Source organism: Rutilus rutilus (genome assembly GCF_951802725.1).
Source record: "Rutilus rutilus genome assembly, chromosome: 25".
Lineage (NCBI taxonomy): Eukaryota > Metazoa > Chordata > Actinopteri > Cypriniformes > Leuciscidae > Rutilus > Rutilus rutilus.
In genome coordinates, this window is record NC_140229.1 from 23354610 (window position 1) to 23372795 (window position 18186).

The 18186-nt window shown below is 41.1% G+C and overlaps 1 protein-coding gene across 5 annotated transcripts in view; it reads right to left on the minus strand.

The window, feature by feature from the left end:
• Positions 1-17880, minus strand: part of apba1b (amyloid beta (A4) precursor protein-binding, family A, member 1b) — an 18117-nt gene extending 237 nt beyond the window's left edge. Inside the window, exons 1-13 of one of the 5 annotated variants that reach the window (XM_084400574.1) lie at positions 17773-17880; positions 13332-15030; positions 9644-9745; positions 9497-9536; positions 7043-7188; positions 6518-6550; positions 6179-6268; positions 4577-4780; positions 4308-4487; positions 3350-3562; positions 2121-2240; positions 1894-2034; positions 1-211 (exon numbers count right to left, since the gene is read on the minus strand). The exon at positions 1-211 is cut by the window's left edge and continues 237 nt beyond it. In XM_084400574.1, the coding sequence (XP_084256700.1) occupies positions 140-211; positions 1894-2034; positions 2121-2240; positions 3350-3562; positions 4308-4487; positions 4577-4780; positions 6179-6268; positions 6518-6550; positions 7043-7188; positions 9497-9536; positions 9644-9745; positions 13332-14990 (3000 nt within the window). In that variant the 5' untranslated portion in view covers positions 14991-15030; positions 17773-17880 and the 3' untranslated portion in view covers positions 1-139. Of the gene's footprint in view, positions 212-1893; positions 2035-2120; positions 2241-3349; positions 3563-4307; positions 4488-4576; positions 4781-6178; positions 6269-6517; positions 6551-7042; positions 7189-9496; positions 9537-9643; positions 9746-13331; positions 15031-17434; positions 17453-17772 lie in introns of those variants that run through there. The other 4 variants (XM_084400576.1, XM_084400575.1, XM_084400578.1 and 1 more) reach the window with 4 other exon arrangements.
• Between the last annotated feature and the right edge of the window lie 306 nt (positions 17881-18186).

Sequence of the window (18186 nt, forward strand, 5' to 3'; positions counted from 1 at the left end):
AGATGCTGCTGGAACGGTTTGGTTTATGCACTAATGGAATAATAAATACATACATCCAGTTAAATAAATCTGTAAACAGTTATATTAATATCTCAATAAATAATAAGTCTGGGTCAGCGTGTGTAAAGGTGATGGAGCTTCAGATGTAGACGGGCTGTTCCTGGGCCGTGAGCAGGCGGTACATGGCGGCAGGCATGGTCTTCATGTGGATCTGAGGAATACAGATTCGCATGATTACAGTATTCACCTTCGCTGGATAACCATTAACAAAGCCCCTTTAAGACAAGTCATTTCAAACGGCGGCCATCTTTGAAACGCCTCTCGGGCATCTCTTTCAGTCATGTGAGTGCAGCTCCTATCTTTTTGGTTGAGGAAACATCAAATTCTCCAAAACTCCACCAAGCTTACGATTAAATTTCAATCACCAATGAAATCTGACATCAACTGTCAACATTACGCCATATTGAGCGTTGCACTTTTCCCCATTCAAAACAATACAAGTAACGAATCTTGTGTAATGGCGTTAAGCTATTAGCTCAGCAACATGCTAACTTGAAAGTAGTAGTATGTCCAAATCATAGCGTTCGTAAACCGATAGGCGAAAAGTACTCGGATGATCTACTACTTCAGGTGAGATTCTGAAGTGTCAGTAAGACGGACACTTCGCTATCCCATGAGGCCATGGGAGTGGTTATGTCAATGTAAGCAGTGAAGCAACATTGACACGGTTGGACTCGTGCTCTTGCATATCGTTGCCCTATTGTTTATGATCGATCTTGATTCCTACCATAGCCGGCTGAACCACTGTATATGGGTTGGACAAGACCCAGCCACATTTTAAGACCAATGATATTGGACCCACTCACTTTTACCATCTCTAATTCAACACATATGTCTGTTCACTTTTCAGAGCGCCGTCTGTCAAATCCATTCCACTTCAGGAATGCACTAATAAAATAAACTCCACTCCGCATTTTATCCACAGCCTTGACGTCCACGCCGCTGCTTCCTCAAATCCAGTCCACTGGCTCATTCACAGTCCATATAAATTAAACTCCATTCCGGGTTTTCACTCCTCGCACATGCTGTACTCCCTGACCCAATGTAAACAAAGCAGTGTCTGGCTGTACACTCACTAAACAAGCTGCTGTTTAAGAGAATATTTCATCTGTTCGCCTGTTGTAGTCTTTGTTCCATCTTTGAATTACAGTTACACTTACACTATGTTGTTATAACGCTAACACCTAACGTACTCAACAGTCTGGGGTCTCTGTTGTCGTATTTTTTGCTTCATGATGCACCGCACATTTTCAATAGGAGACAGGTGCGGACTGCAGGCTGGCCAAGTCTAGTGCCTGAACTCTTTTACTATGAAGCCACACTGTTGTAACACATGCAGAATGAATCTTGCTGAAATAAACAGGGACGTCTCTGAAAAAGACGTTGCCTTGATGGCAGCATTATGCTACATTTTGTCTCATGCTATAGCCAGACAAAAATAACACTTCCAGTTCTTGATTATAACTGGCTAAGCTGTAATCGATGCCATTGTAATATACTTTGTAAGCACACAGTTGAGAGTCTTCAGACTTTCAGCATGGTATTACTGCGACATCTAGTGTGTGTGTGTGTGTGTGTGTGTGTGTGTGTGTGTGTCTCACACATTATAGCAACATTCATGCATGTCGCTGTGGATTAACTGCTTGGCGGAGGAAGGATTTTTTTGTTCAAAACAACTTACTAGACTTTTGTTGCCGTATTAATCTTTGGGAAACCTTCAAGGTATGCGATAACAGTTTTAAGCTATACAAGCAATTGTTTAATTAAAAGGCACCAGAATACAGGAAAAGGAATCGGACTCCCCAACCGTAGTTGCCGGAGGACACTCTTTACCTCTCCCACGGCGTTGGACAGGATGTGGACGATCTTCTCGTGAGGTGTGGCCACTACGCTCTGAGCGTTGATCTCGATGATGCGATGGCCCACGCGGACGCCTCCTCTCTCTGCAATCCCCCCTCGCATGAGGCTACAAATCTGACAACAAAACATCAACTCTGTTAGCAGCTGCTACCTAGTGAAACACCGTAAAAACTGACCAGTGTTTTGATGTTACTACCCACAATGCCATTCTGCACACTGAAACCCAACTGATAGCGAAGGTCTGGTCTGCGGATGAGCACCATGGTCACAGGGGGACACCTGACGATGTTCATCTTTATCCTGGACTGAGCCTTCAGCCCCTGAACAATCAAAACACATTATTTTGCCGTGAGGGAACGTTCTCTCTATTTTATAATTTTGCAAGTATTATAGGAACGTTTTATTATTAATGTTCCTGGAAGAATGTTAGTTCATAACTTTGAGAGAACATTGCCAGAACACAAGCCAAAGTTCCCTGTATGCTGGGTTGTCAGTAGATGTATGAAGCTCACACAGAAGTCGCGTTTAAACCAGTTTTCTGTTGGTCAACACGGCAAAGTCACATGATCGACTTGCCAAATCTGCGTGCGGAAATCTCTCCCCCACACGAAATACACGATTCACTGGATTCCTATTGAAATGACTGGATTTCGCCCGTGGAAATTCACAGAACAACAGTAAACGTGATCATACCTTAATTCTTATAAAGATACTATTTGTGAACGAGGCAATCCCAGAATCCACACTGACCTGAATTAAAAAAAAAAAATCTATCCAAGAAAATCTATCAAAGATAGCAGAATATAGTACATTTAAAGTCTCCCTGTAGTCAATCATTTTATCCCTTAAAACTCATCTTTGCTCACCAAAATTTTCCTTAAAAATATTCTTCATGCCTTAAAATAGCTTGAATGTAACGCTACACCCTTGCCTCATTTAGTATATATGCGATTCTATGAATATGCAAATGAGCCCCGCCTCCTCTCACTCACACCAGCTCAGAGAGCCACTCCTTGACGATCACACGTTGATCTGATTGGTTACAAGGTAGTTTGTGACGTCAGAAACACCAGCGATTTCAAAGCGTGTCTTTGGTTCACTGCAGTTTTAAGGAGAAAATACTCAGCAATGGTGTCGACTGATGAATTTACACATGGTTTGTCTTTAAGCATATTAAAAACACCTCATAGTCATATAAACAACATTAAAAACGTGATTTTCAACACAGGGGGGCATTAAGTTTAACTTACTTAAAAACAGACTTTTACCCAACATTTGTATTTTTATGAATAATACAGGTTTGAGCGATTAGCTTAGCAACATGCTAACACGAAACTGCCTTGGAATCAGTGTGTGTAGAGTCTAAAAGCTCAAATGTTTGTTGTCAGATCAGAAATACAGAAAACACAACAGAACAAACAAGTCCTACTTTAATGATGCTCTGACACGTGGAGAGCGGCAGTCCGACCAGACTGGTGCCGTTGACGGTCATGATCTGATCTCCGATGTTGAGTCTCCCGGACTTGGCTGCGGGTCCGCTGTGCATCAGGCTGGCGATGATGACCGTGGGGAGGATCGAGCCCCAGCCCGACTCCACGATCACCACACCCAGCATCTCACCCTTCTGCTTCTCGATGTACACCTGACACACACACAGAATTCATTATTACAGGATTACAGGTCAGATCAGAAGTCTTTTTATTTTAGAGTTTAGCTCTGTTAAGTGTGCATGGCAAAATTCATTTTGAAATAATACCTTTTTTTAATTTTTTTATTTTTTGGAATATCATCCAATTTGCTTGTCTCAATCGAAAAAAAGTCCAATTCTAACTACATTTTGTTTTTGTAGAAAATAAAATATCATGCTTTGGCAACATAATTTTTTCCTCTAAAATAAATTTTTGCATATTATGAGAAAATGTAGACTCTGGTTTTGTCTCTAATTTCTGTTGTGCCATATACACTTCCCCCTTTAAAATAATGGTTTCCTGGCTATTCCTGGTGTTATATTAGAAACAGTGACATTATCAAGTTTTCTCCCATGTTTCAATCAAGGTGTTTTTCTTGATATTCATTTTTTTTTTTTTTATGTAACAGAGCTGAATGGTCATTGCACATGTTTTGTGTAGAAATCAACAGAAATCGAATTGATATTTTTTATTTTATATGTATGATTTAAAAAGAGACTCGTTATCTTTATGAATTTCTTACTGTAACAGGGTTGAAACAACTTAGTTGCAGTGTTTGGCTTAGCAACGATAAATAACCATTGGCACTTTGCAGGGCTAGACACACGTATTTGAAATAACTGTCCATTGGAAAAAACTAATTGGAAAAAAAGAAATATTGCTCAACGACTGTCACTTTCTGGCCACTGGTCAACTTACATCTCTGCAGTTTTCAGACTTGGAGAAGTGAATGAGGTCGTCGTTGTACATGTCCTGAGTGTTGAGCAGGTCGCTGTACTCTCTCTGGCTCAGGTCTTCTGGATCAATGCCATTGGCTCTTAAAAACTCCTGATACGCAACGTTGAAGGCCTGGCCGATGGACTGAGCAATCAGCTGAGCCTGACAGAGAGAAAGAACCAAGCAATACAACAAACATCAACAGTTTGCAGCCTTCCATGAGGATGTGGTGTAACAGTTGAAACACTCACATCTTCTGATTCAAACACATGGCAGATCATCTTGTACTGGCGCTGGTCGTCTCGTGCTGGGTTTGTGTGTTGCATCTCTGCCGTGTCTAAGTTCTCCTGTGCGCTCTGAGAGCGAATCATCTTCCCACGAGCCATCAGCACAACCATGTTCCCGATGTCGGCTATGTACGAGATGGTCCTCAGCGGATGGTCCATCATGGTCTCCTGCCAAGACGAGGATGCTACAGGTCAGTCTGTGTTTCTGAACATTTGATCACAACTAATGAGGTTTATTCCCGTCACTGCTGTATGTATTTGTGTCCACAACAAATGAAAAGTGCCATGTCACACCACATGACATTTTACAACCTGAACTAACCAACTAATCTAACATGAAAAGGTCCAAATATCTGATATTTTAAGAGACTTCTGTTCACACAGAACGAATTATTCTATAATTGTTTTTCTATGTGAATGCGTTAGACGGACATGTATAACCGCTGCGCTTAAGTCTTGCGTCTTTTGCAGCGTCTTGTGCATGACATTGCGTTCTAAAAACACAGCGCTCAAGTTAAAATAAGTTTAATTTTTAAAGAAACGCGTCTCGAGAACTTTCGTTTTTTTCCGCATTCCACTGCCTTTTTGCTTCGAAAAACGCGTTCTGTGTGAATGAGCCCTCACTGATGTTGACAGGTCCTCTTTATGATGTCACTTCCTGTTTAATATTTGTTTCTGCATGTTGGTTGCACCACATGACACTGAATTTGACTTTCAGTCATTTAATGATACTTTTTCCTTTTGTTTTTAAAAATGTCAAAAAAAATCATAATAGTTCCAATAGTGCATACATTAAGATACATCATAAAATATATTTTTAAATAGTTTTCAAGATAATAATTAGAATTTCATTCTTTTAATTAGGCTTTTTTCTTCATTATGATACCAAGACAGTCATATCACCCTGAAAATTTGTACTTAATGCTCCAATAAAAATATCAAAATAAATAAATAAATAAATCATGTTCATCTTTAGAAGATATGTATTTAAATCATTGCATGTATGAATTGCATTTTCAATGTACTTTTGTCGCTCAGACTAGCTAATTTCACATTTAAACAACAACAATGTACTAAAAACCTAAAGGTTTCTCCTTTGCATGCGACAACGTTGTCAAAACGTTCCCAGTTCACTCGGATCCACGAAAACGGCAAAAAATGCTGTATTATTTATGCCAGGCCAGTAGATGGCGATGTCACTTTGTAAAGAAACGTCTACAGATTGAACAAGTAATACACATGCGCATGATGTCACCGTTTTCACAAATTGTCGTTTTTGTAGTTTACATGGAGACAATAACCATATCGTTGTCAAAAACCCTTGTTTGCTTTTTTAGGCTCCCAAAACGTTGCTGTTGTGTAAATGAAAGTCCAAAACGCATTAAAGGTTTCCCGTTTTAGTTGAAAATGATGTCGTAAAAACAGTTATTGGCCAGAATAAGCAGCAATGAGGACCAGCCTGTTCGCCTATCGTCACAAGTCTGTCTAGCACACGACATGCAAAGCCGTTCACCGCATTTTAAAAAAGAAAATTAAGTGAAACCAGCATGAAAGTGTGTTCTGCACCTGTGTGAAAGCGCTGAGCACTTTGATCCTCTGCGTTGATATAAAGAGGTCCACTTCTGTGCTGGACGGCGGCCCGCTCTCAGTGCCCTGCTGATACCGTGAGCCAAGAAAAACGGTTATCACTCTTAAAGCAGCGCATCACTTCCTGCACTAGCAAAGACACCACTCTCTAGTCCACCATCAGAGACGCTGTTACATTTGAATCCCTTGGTACTTGTAATCATTTAAAAGCCTGTCCACAACACATTTAGATATAAGACAAAGGAAAAAGAACAGCATAAATACTGCAGGTACTAATCTTACTAAAGACCTGCATGTCTACAGGAACAAACACCGTACCTTATTTCTGATTTTGGCCTGTGTCTGGGCTGTCTGCTCGGCAAGGGACAAATAAACACAGAGAACGGTCAAATAAAGCCTACAAACATAAAAGGGCATGGTGGGCAGCTCAGACGCAATGCCATTGGTTTGGAAAAGATGGATACGCCCAAATGAAATAACACGGGATAATTTGGCTGAAGGGGGGGACGGGGTGCGTGGGATGTTATGGTATTGTGATAGGCTGAAGGTTTTTAGGAAACACCATCAAAATTTCAGCTCTGATCAGAATGACATCAGCGGGCCCGGAGACAAAAACTGACTCTCAGAATCAACTACCTGTCACTCACATTTGTTTGTTAAGAGGCTAGATATTCAGAGATGTATGGGACATGTTTTTCATCCATAACCTCACATAACCTAGGATGAATCAGTATATTAGTGATTGAGTGAAGTATTGGTGTGTGCATGTTTGAGCACGCTCTAAAATGAGAACAGACAGGGAGAAACAGCATCTGGTCTGTGCGTATGGGTGCGTGTTCTCACCCGGACGCGGCTCATGGCCTCCTGGGCTTGCTGCATGCGCGCGCTCTTCGTGGGCGTTCTCTCTGACAGCAGCTGGGTGGAGCCCAGGTAGTTTGCGGCAAAAATGATGCCGTCAATCAAATCCTCAGGGTCACATGGGCCAGGAACTGTGGAAACAGGCAGACCACAGGGATAGCAGAACACTGAACCTGATGCTCTGCATTATTTTAGGATTCGCATCACTGTAAATGCTCTCAGTGTTTTACTTTCGCGTTTAATTCTCATTGGAACCTCAGTTCTGGTATACTGTAATGAAAATCATCCTGTCATTTTTAATATAATTTATTTTCATAATAAAAGCAGAATTACAAATATGTACTTTACAATTATTTATTTATTTAGCATAATGGTAATGAAAACTGAGGAGAAATGTGCTTAATTGTCATGAAAATAATGTCAAAATGCAAATCTAAATATGCAAAAAAAACTTAAATGTAAACGTGTTAAAATTTATTTAAAACATGTTTGTATTTATCAGTTATTTTAGTATTATTGAGATACTATTATAGTTTTTATTAATATTTTGAATCAGTTTTAATTTTTTTCTGTTTTTATTTTAGTGGTGTTTTAGTGGTTTTTAATAGTTGTTATTTTTATAAATATGTCTATATAGGTGGTCAGAATTATTGGCACCCCTGGTAAATATGATCAAAGATGGCTGTAAAATATAATCTGCATTGATCAGATTGATCTCTGAATGTGTGCTCATTGATCCTTTCAATATTTGATAAAAATTGTTTTACAAAAATCTAACCTTTCATAGAAGTAAAAGACTTGAAAGTGTGTTTTGGGAAATCACCTTATGAAATAATTGTTTTTCTCCAAAACACGTTGGCCACAATTATTTGCACTCCTAGAAATTTTTATGAGTCAAATATTTCTGAAGTATATTCCCATTTATTAAAAGATTTTTTTTTAGCACACCAGGGTGACAAGGAACATGAAATTGTCTAGCTATGACTTCTTGTTGAGTATAAATATGAGGAAACACAAAGGCCAAATTCACTTAATCATCCATCACAATGAGTAAAACCACAGAATATAGTTCTTGATGTGCAGCAAAAGATTGTTGAGCTTCACAAAATAGAGAATGACTGTAAGAAAACAGCTAAAGAATTGAAAATCCCCATTTCCATCATCAGGGAACATAAATAAGAAGTTCCAATCAACTAAAGATGTTATGAATCTGCCAGGAAGAGGATGTGTGTCTATATTGTTTTAATGCACAGCGAGGAGGAGAGTTTGAGTGGCCAAAGACTCTCCAAAGATCACAGATGGAGAATAGCAGAGATTACTTGAGTCTTGGGATCAGAAAGCCTAAAAAAAATTATCCTACAACACCACATGTTGTTCGGGAGAGTTTCAAGAAAAATCCTCCTCGCTCATCCAACAACAAACTCCAGCATATTCAGTTGTCAGACATGACTGGATCTTCAAACAGGACTGGATCTTCAAACAGGACCAGATTCTGTGGTCAGATGAAGCTAAAAAATAGCTTTTTGGCAGCAAACCCACCAGATGGTTTTAGTGCACACAGGGATAAAAAGTACTCCATGTCCTCGGTTAAATTTACTGCTGGATCTTTAATGTTAAGGGCCTATTTTTTTGCTGGAGGTCCTGGACTTCTTGTTCAGATACATGGTACCGTGGATTCAAGAGGTGTAAAGTCCAGGGGTCAGAAAGTAAAAGTCCTGCCATATGTTTATTCCACCCATGAACTCAGCCAGTTGATTTCACTAATTAGCTCTCCTGGCTGAAAAACTGTGCCAGGAGATTGGAACAAAATACTGAGGAGGGCTTTTACTTTCTGAACCTGGACTTTACACCTCTGATGGATTCTAGCAAATACCAACAGATAAAAAAAAAATGAAAACCTGACGGCCTCTGCTAGAAATCGTATTATGGGCCGTGGTTGGATCTTCTATCACAACGATCCAAAACAAACATCAAAATCAACACAAAAATGTGTCACTGAACACAAAATGAAGCTTCAGCCATGACCGTCCCAGTCCCTGACCTGAGCCCTATAGGAAGTGAATGGGCTGAACTGAAGAGGAGAAGCACCAACATTGATCAGGGAATCTGAAGGATCTGGAGAGATTCTGTATGGAGGAATGATCTCTGATCTTGTCAGGTGTTCTCCAAACTCATCAGGCATTATAGGAGACTCAGAGCTGATATTTTGGCAAAAGGAGGTTGCAAAAAGTATTGAATAAAAGGGTGTCAATAATTGTGGCCAACGGGTTTAAAAAAAAAAAAAAAGTGAAATATATCCTGGACACATTCTTGACAAGCTTCATGGGTCACAGCCTTAAATTCAAATGGTTTACTATCTTACAAGATAATGCAGGATAACAAATTCCTTATGAGTCTTATTTGACACGTATCATATGAGTCTGGTTTCCTTAAACTTACCATCAACATATGTAGGGAAAGAGGCCAAATTTCTCCTAGGCTGCAAACCAAAAACACAGTATTGTTACAATTACAGTAAAGGCGTAAGGAATAAGTTGAATAATAAATCATAAATGTATCAGCTGCAAGTCAAAGAGAATAATTCACCTCTTGACATGACACACAGGGACTGATGTCAGGATCCTGGTCCTGATGATGGACTCCAGAGGATTCTGCTCCCAAAGGAAGCTCAGCATCTTGAACTGGAGCCTGTAAAAAAAACACTGCTATTAAATATCAGAAGTTGCATTATCACCACAATTGTTCTTTTTTAACATCTCTGTGTAATATACACTGGTCAAAAAAATAAAGGGAACACTTTTTAATCAGAGAATAGCATCAAGTCAGTTAAACTCCTGGGATATTGATCTGGTCAGTTAAGTAACAGAGGGGGTTGGTAATCAGATTCAGCTGCTTTAGTGTTAATGACATTAACAGCAGGTGCACTAGATGGGCAACAGTGAGACAACCCCCAAAACAGGAATGGTTTTACAGGTGGAGGCCACTGACATTTTTTTCCCTACTCATCTTTTCGGACTGTTTTGCACCAGTTTTGCATTTGGCTAGGGTCAGTGTCACTACTGGTAGCATGAGGCGATACCTGGACCCTACAGAGGTTGCGCAGGCAGTCCAGCTCCTTCAGGATGGCTCATCAATACGTGCCATTGCCAGAAGGTTTGCTGTGTCTCCCAGCACAGTCTCAAGAGCATGGAGGAGATTCCAGGAAGACAGACAGCTACTCTAGGAGAGCTGGACAGGGCCGTAGAAGGTCCTTAACCCATCAGCAGGACCGGTATCTGCTCCTTTGTGCGAGGAGGAACATGATGAGCACTGCCAGAGCCCTACAAAATGACCTCCAGCAGGCCACTGGTGTGAATGTCTCTGACCAAACAATCAGAAACAGACTTCATGAGGGTGGCCTGAGGGCCCGACGTCCTCGAGTGGGCCCTGTGCTCACTGCCCAGCACCAGGGAGCTCGATTGGCATTTCCCATTGAACACCAGAATTGGCAGGTCCGCCATGGTGCCCTGTGGTTTTCACAAATGAGAGCAGGTTCACCCTGCACGTGACAGACAGGAAAGGGTCTGGAGAAGCCGTGGAGAATGTTATACTGCCTGTAACATCGTTCAGCATGACCGGTTTGGTGGTGGGTCAGTGATGGTCTGGGGAGGCATATCCATGGAGGGATGCATAGACCTCTGCAGGCTAGACAAAGGCACCCTGACTGCCATTAGGTATCGGGATGAAATCCTTGGATCCATTGTCAGACCCTATGCTGGTGCAGTGGGTCCTGGGTTCCTCCTGGTGCACAACAATGCCCGGCCTCATGTGGCGAGAGCATGCAGGCAGTTCCTGGAGGATGAAGGAATGATACCATTGAAGGGCCACCACGCTCACCTGACCTACATCCAATAGAACACCTCTGGGACATTGTGTTTCGGTCCATCTGACATCACCTGGTTGCACCTCAGACTGTCCAGGAGCTCAGTGATGCGCTGGTCCAGATCTGGGAGGAAATACCCCAGGACACCATCCGTCATCTCATTAGGAGTATGCCCCGACGTTGTCAGGCATGCATACAAGCACGTGGGGGCCATACAAACTACTGAGTACCATTTTGAGTTGCTGCAATGAAATTTCAGCAAAATTGACAAGCCTGCTGCATAATTTTTTCACTCAGATTTCTGGGGTGTCTTTGAATTCAATCCTCTGTAGGTTGATCATTTTCATTTCCATCAAACGATGTGGCATCCTTTCGTTCATAACACATTACCCAGTCCATATTAGTATAGATATCCAGCATGATATTTTTCCCCATTGAGATCTGATGTGTTTTCAAAGTGTTCCTTTAATTTTTTTGAGCAGTGTATATATATATATATATATATATATATATATATATATATATATATATATATATATATATATATAGAGAGAGAGAGAGAGAGAGAGAGAGAGAGAGAGAGAGAGAGAGAGAGAGAGAGAGAGAGAGAGAGAGAGAGAGAGAGAGAGAGAGAGAGAGAGAGAGAGAGAGAGAGAGAGAGAGAGAGAGAGAGAGAGAGAGAGAGAGAGAGAGAGAGAGAGAGAGAGAGAGAGAGAGAGAGAAACTATTCCTACTGTCTAGAGCAGGCGTTCTCAACCCTGGTCCTCGAGGGCCACTTTCCTGCAGAGTTTAGCTCCAACCTTGATCAAACTCACCTGTCTGTAGCTCTCTCGTAATCCTGAAGAGCTTAATTAGCTGGTTCAGGTGTGTTTGATTAGGGTTGGAGCTAAACTCTGCAGGAAAGTGGCCCTCGAGGACCAGGGTTGAGAACGCCTGGTCTAGAGTGTGTTGTCAAATTCCATGACTTTTCCAGGCGTTAATGATTACTGTATAAAGATTATTAAAGATCATTTTATAGAGACTGCACTTCTGAAAAGTAAAATTTTAGCTGTTGAATTTTTTTCAATCCAAGCATTATTAAAAAGTGTAATTGCAATATACATTTTTGTATAGATTTTCATGACTTTTTAATGTACAATTTTACAATCCCCTGTCTTTTTGTCAATCCCCTGTCTGTCTGGTTTTCCATGGCCGCAGCAAGTCTGGCATTGAAATATTTCTATCCAATATTTGCCATTCTTTACTTTACTGTCCATGCTTATAGAATAAAAAAAAAAAAATGGCAAAAACTTTGCCGTTATTCTGGAAAAATGGCTACTTGTGGCCTTTTATAAAGTGAACCTATTGTGCTTTTTCGGATATTGCCTTTCATGAGTTTTTGTCTCCTAAAAAAAAGAAGCGATTCTGAACTGCCTGAAACGAGTCGTTAGTAATTCCAGTCTTCCTGCTCGAACCAACTTAGGTTTGTAACAGATTTGCATAATGCCAGCCTATGTCTACATTGGCTGCTCACTAACAACGTCTATTTTGACCCTCAAACACTGAGTAGCTGAGGCCTGGAAGACTTCGGTTCGTGTTGTTGACATGGAGAAGACGCTGTTTTCTGGAGCTGAAATTCAGGTATTTGAATTTGGTTTCCGACAAGCTCTGTAAGTGGTAGACCAATCACAACAGACTGGGCCATCTGACCAATCAGAGCAGAGTAGACCAATCACAACAGACTGGGCCATCTGACCAATCAGAGCAGAGTAGACCAATCACAACAGACTGGGCCATCTGACCAATCAGAGCAGAGTAGACCAATCACAACAGACTGGGCCATCTGACCAGTCAGAGCAGAGTAGACCAATCACAACAGACTGGGCCATCTGACCAATCAGAGCAGAGTAGACCAATCACAACAGACTGGGCCATCTGACCAATCAGAGTAGAGTAGACCAATCACAACAGACTGGGCCATCTGACCAATCAGAGTAGAGTAGACCAATCACAACTGACTGGGCCATCTGACCAATCAGAGCAGAGTAGACCAATCACAACAGATTGGGCCATCTGACCAATCAGAGCAGAGTAGACCAATCACAACAGACTGGGCCATCTGACCAATCAGAGCAGAGTAGACCAATCACAACAGACTGGGCCATCTGACCAATCAGAGCAGAGTAGGCTCATGGAAAGGAGGGTTTTAGAGAGACCGAATCCTTGACTGAACCGTTTCAGACACTGTGAGAAAAGAGGTGATGCTGCAATGTATATTATGAGAAAATGAAAGTGTTTTTTGACCTTGAATGCATGTAAACCTATTGTAGGAGAAAGCCTTTAAAATAGCATAAAAGGGGTACTTTAAAATAAAGTTTCATAAGGAACTTCATCATAAGGAATTGTGTTCATTATGCAGGAATACTCACTCACCGCATACAGTGGAGAAGACTGGGATAGCTGACATGGTGACTGTGGGTATGAATGAATCGGAGGATGTGGTTGAGGATGGTTCTCCTCAACAGGGCTCACGTCCTGCCTCATCACCCACACGGGCTCCGTGATCTTGTCAGGTGTGTAGGGAGAACGCACCGTCTTGGTCTTCACCTCCTCGATAGCTTCCTTAATATCCTTGATGGCCAAAAAGACGGCATCTCCTGTAGCTCTGCAAGACTCTGTTATTTGATCTTGGGCTGAAGTGTATAACTTATCAGGTCTTTCCACTACTTCAACCTGCAGATCAGGTGAAAGCTGAGTATTTTCCGATGTCTCTTCTTGGGGGTGAACGTCCAGTGATAGGCTAGTCGAGCTTGATGTCTTCCTGACCTGGGCTCTGCTTCTCCCTGAGCTTTCAGCTTCATCTCCTGACTGTTCATCATAGTGGTGCAGCCTGGAGCCCACTGAACTGAGCTGACCCATGTCCTCCTGTGGGTCGCACTGGTCATCAGACTCGTCCATGGTCATACTCTCGTTCCTCTTGTACATCTGAGGCCCCTCAAGGGCTGGATTAGGATCTGTTAGGTTGCATTGGGATGATTCTGTCTGATATTCTGGTAAAGTCTCTTCAGGGTGAGAATCTGGGCTTAGCTGAGGGTAAGAATCAGTGCGGGTTTCAGGACTAGAGTCTGAGAGATCATCTTGGTGGTCCACAACATGGGACATGGGACTATCAAACCCTTTATTCTTGTTTGTATGAGCGTAACTGGTGTTAAAATGAGAAGGGTATGATTTGGGATCAGAGTTGTAGCTTCGAAGAGTCTCGGGGAAGGTTCGTGGAGACTGAAAAAAAGGTTTGTTCATCATTTTGAGAGGAGATGTGGCGAACGGAGGAACATCTACTCTTCGCGGACTGGTTCTTTTACTTTCAGGGTGACATTTTGAAATAATCTTAGGTGGAACATAGTCTTGTTCATGAGTTTCCCTGGAATAGTCCTCTTCCTCTTTGTTCTCTTTCACCAATTCCTCTTCGCCAAACGTTGATTCTTCACATTGAACTTTCTCCTCCAATTGTTCCATTGAAGACTCTGGCTGTTCTGGATCTGTATCACGATCAATCTGTGTATCAGATGAATGGGAGAGATCTGGACTGTTTCCATCCAGTCTATCAGTGATCGGTTCATCCTGAGGAGATGGAGTCAGCAGTTCTTGAGAGGAATCTTCTGGAGATAATGCTTCTGAAGCTTGTTCTTTTGGAGGAGTTTTGACCACCTGTTGTTCTTCTTCTTTGTGCTGTTGTCTGTATCTGTGCTGATGGAGTCTCTCTCCACCCCGACGATGTCTTGACGCCCCCAGCTTGGGCTGTTGGCCAGCTCTAACTTCTGTGTCTCCGCTCTCAGTCCGCCTGCGCTGTGCTTGACCGGGAACATGCCGCCTACGGTGGCGTGGTGGAGCTTGGCTAGATCCAGATGGGTGCTGGTTGGCTTGTTGATGACGATGATGGTGGTGGCCTTGGCTTTCTGCATCGGGATTGTGCAGCTGGCATGGCCTCCATCTGGGGCGACCTCCCTCGAGAGGAGTCCCATTGGGCTGCTTGCTGCGATGAGGGGGAGGACCTCTGGGACCTGCCTCCTCTGGCTCCTCCCTATGGCTCATGGCTCCGCCCACTCACTGCTCATTGTCTAGATGCTGCTGCCTGAATGACACACAGAAATCATAGGTAGTAGAGGAGGAGTATATCCTACAATATATGTGTGAAAACGTGAAAATACATGTGTATCATGTCCTAAAAATACCATCCATGTACACTGCCCGGATTTAAATTGGCAAATGCTTAAGAGTCTATGATTGGATTATTTTTGCAGTGATTATTATGTTTCTAACATGTTATAAGTTTGGCAGCAGTTCTTCTAACCCTAATAGATGGAGTGTGTAGTGTGGAAGAAATGTAATGTTCTATTATGTTTGCACTTAATTATATTCATAGAATCTTAGAAATATGATGGTAATTAGATTAATGTGGTGTCGATACATATCCTTATTAATACATGTATGTGTATGTCCTTGTATATGAGCGGACAAAAGTTAATGTGACTGAATGTATGACCGAGACAGAGAGTCTCCATTCAAGGGTGTAATATGATTAAGTATGATAGACAAATCTAAACAATATGTTAGTTATGGCTAAGATATATCTTGATGTAGCCTTGGGAAAACAACCTTGGGAAAGGAACAACTATAAAGAATGAAGGTTATCCCCTACTCGTTGTCACACTCTGCAGGCACTTTGTAATGACTGTATGACTGCTGACCTTTCCTTGCAAGGGAATAAATAATTGTTAAAGACAATTGATCCATGTTTGTCTCTTATTCAGTGATGTAAAATAGTTTGCCACTACAGTAGCTTTTTATTTTTATTTAAAAAAAACAACCATGTTCATCATGGCTATATTACAGGATGACAAAATGTCAAGATTCATCAGGCTCAAGTTGTGAAAGAATGGTTGGGAGGAAGCATGAAGAATCATTTTCACACATGAATTGGCACCTCTGAGTCCAGACCTTAAATTCATTGAAAGTCTTTGGGATGTGCTGGAGGAGACTTTATAGAGTGCTGGACTCTTGCATTGTCAATACAAGATCTTGACCAAAAATGTATGCACCTCTTGATGGAAGTAAATGTTGTGATGTTATAGTCAAGCACTCTGTAAAGTCTACTCCAGTACATCCCAAAGCAAAATCCAAACAGTGACTTTTTTTTGGCCAGGCAGTGTAAATTATAGATGCACTTAATGTCTAATCAAGCAATGTGTCTGTATAATGACAGAGTAACACACTGCATGTTCTTGTTCCTGTGCAGAGACATGGTTTATCATGGCAGTAGCACTGTCACAGATGGCCTCACCGTGGGCAGTCGTCATGCTGCATACTCTACCAGTCCTGGAGTTCAGCAGATTCATCTGTCAAACCTCCCATAAAAACCCAAAGCCAGGGGATTTACCTCCCTATTTAAACAGAGATCTTCACTTTCACCATGCACGCAGCATCTTTGTATTGTTTACAGCTGAGAGCATGCATGCATATTAGGGTCACTCTGCAGTTCCTGTGGCAGGTGGTGTCACTCACTTGGAGTTAAAAAATAAAATAAATGTTTTTGCTAGTGGTGCCACCCAATGATATATATTTTTTTACATTCTACAATTAGAGTATAACTGTGTAAGAAATTAGAAAAATTATAGGTTTAATGTACAGTGGGTACAGTAAGGCACAGGAGGTTTAATGAAGGAGTCAAAAAACAGTGAAATGTAAATCCCACTGCAGTTGTAAAATCCTGTAATGCTAAAAAAAAAAAAAAACCTTGACAGCTGTGGTTGCTAGAATTTCATCAAAGACTATAATGACAATGTTTCAAGCATTATGAGACACCTTTTTATGCATATACATTTTATAGTGCATAACTGTATAAATAAATATATCGTATAACACCAATAACTGAACATCTATCTTTAATACTGATGATAACCATATTAATACAGGTGGTAAAACTGAAAATCACATGATGAAGTTAATCAAAACCTATATTCGGCCTTATGAACCACGGCTTTTAAAACAATGCTATGAAGATGCATTTTAAAGATGCAAACTAAACAATTTAACTTTGTAAAATAAAACACCATAATGTGCATTAAGAGATAAAAAAAATAAACTAACTTTTAAAAAAATATATATAATCAAATTTGTCTGAAATATTTCACTCTAAATCACAAGCCTGGTGAATTGTATAATGTTTCCAACATTTTATTCATATTCTAAAAAGTGCATGCACATGTCTTGTTGGATGGACGGTCAAAGTAGTATAGATTTTCACCGTAAATTATAACGTTGTTCATACTTTTTATCAATAATAATAAACGGTAGGGATTATTACTGTTCCGTAAAATCGATTTTATTTTGCACTGTATATTGGACAAAACACGGTTTTATTGTTAGCTCATCATTAACACTAACAATCTGCTTCCTATTCGTCTTAATATCAGAAGCGACTTTAAAACCTTTGAAACGTCTCAGCATAAAACCGCAATGATTGTATTGTCTCTTACCAATGTCTCTCTGTTTATTGACTGCAGCAGTCAGTCACTTCCAGGTGATACCGCTAACCATATGGACATTTCGTCGCTCCTAACATTATAAAATAAAGATTTTCTGTAGTTAAACACACAGTAAAACACCAAAATAAGATTTAACGGTGTAATTTAAAAACTTTCCGTCGGTAATAAAAGTTAAAAGCGTGTTGTTTGATAATGTAGCGGGCCTGCGCTGAGGCAAACGCATCTTCCCTCCCCAGTGAATTCATCCAGCAGGTGCAGCTCCTGTACGAGCTATAGTGCCCTCAGTAAAACACGACAAACAGACAGCAGTTTACACCCGTTACTCCTACCTGTTATGAGCCCAAGCGATGAAGAAGAGCTGTTCGGCTCGCCTTCATCTTCGACGGTTGTTCTTATATTATCAGCACACGGGGATTAAGCGAGCGGATCTCAGACCCCTCCTTCAGCACACGGTGACATCAGAGCGGATTACACACCAGTAAACACCCTCCCTGCCCCCAAACCATCCCGCAACAACCCGCACCATCTGTCTGTGCTTTTGACTCAATTACACTTCCTCTGCAGATACACAGATTGTTATTAATGTTCAGATGTCACTTTCTCATATAAGAACTCCGGACTGTAAGCGGATGTTCACGCTGTCCTTCAATCACAGTGATAAACTCCATTTAAAGGGATAGATCAGCCAAAAATGAAAATTAGCCCATGATTTGCTCACCCTGAAGCCATCCTAGGTGTATATG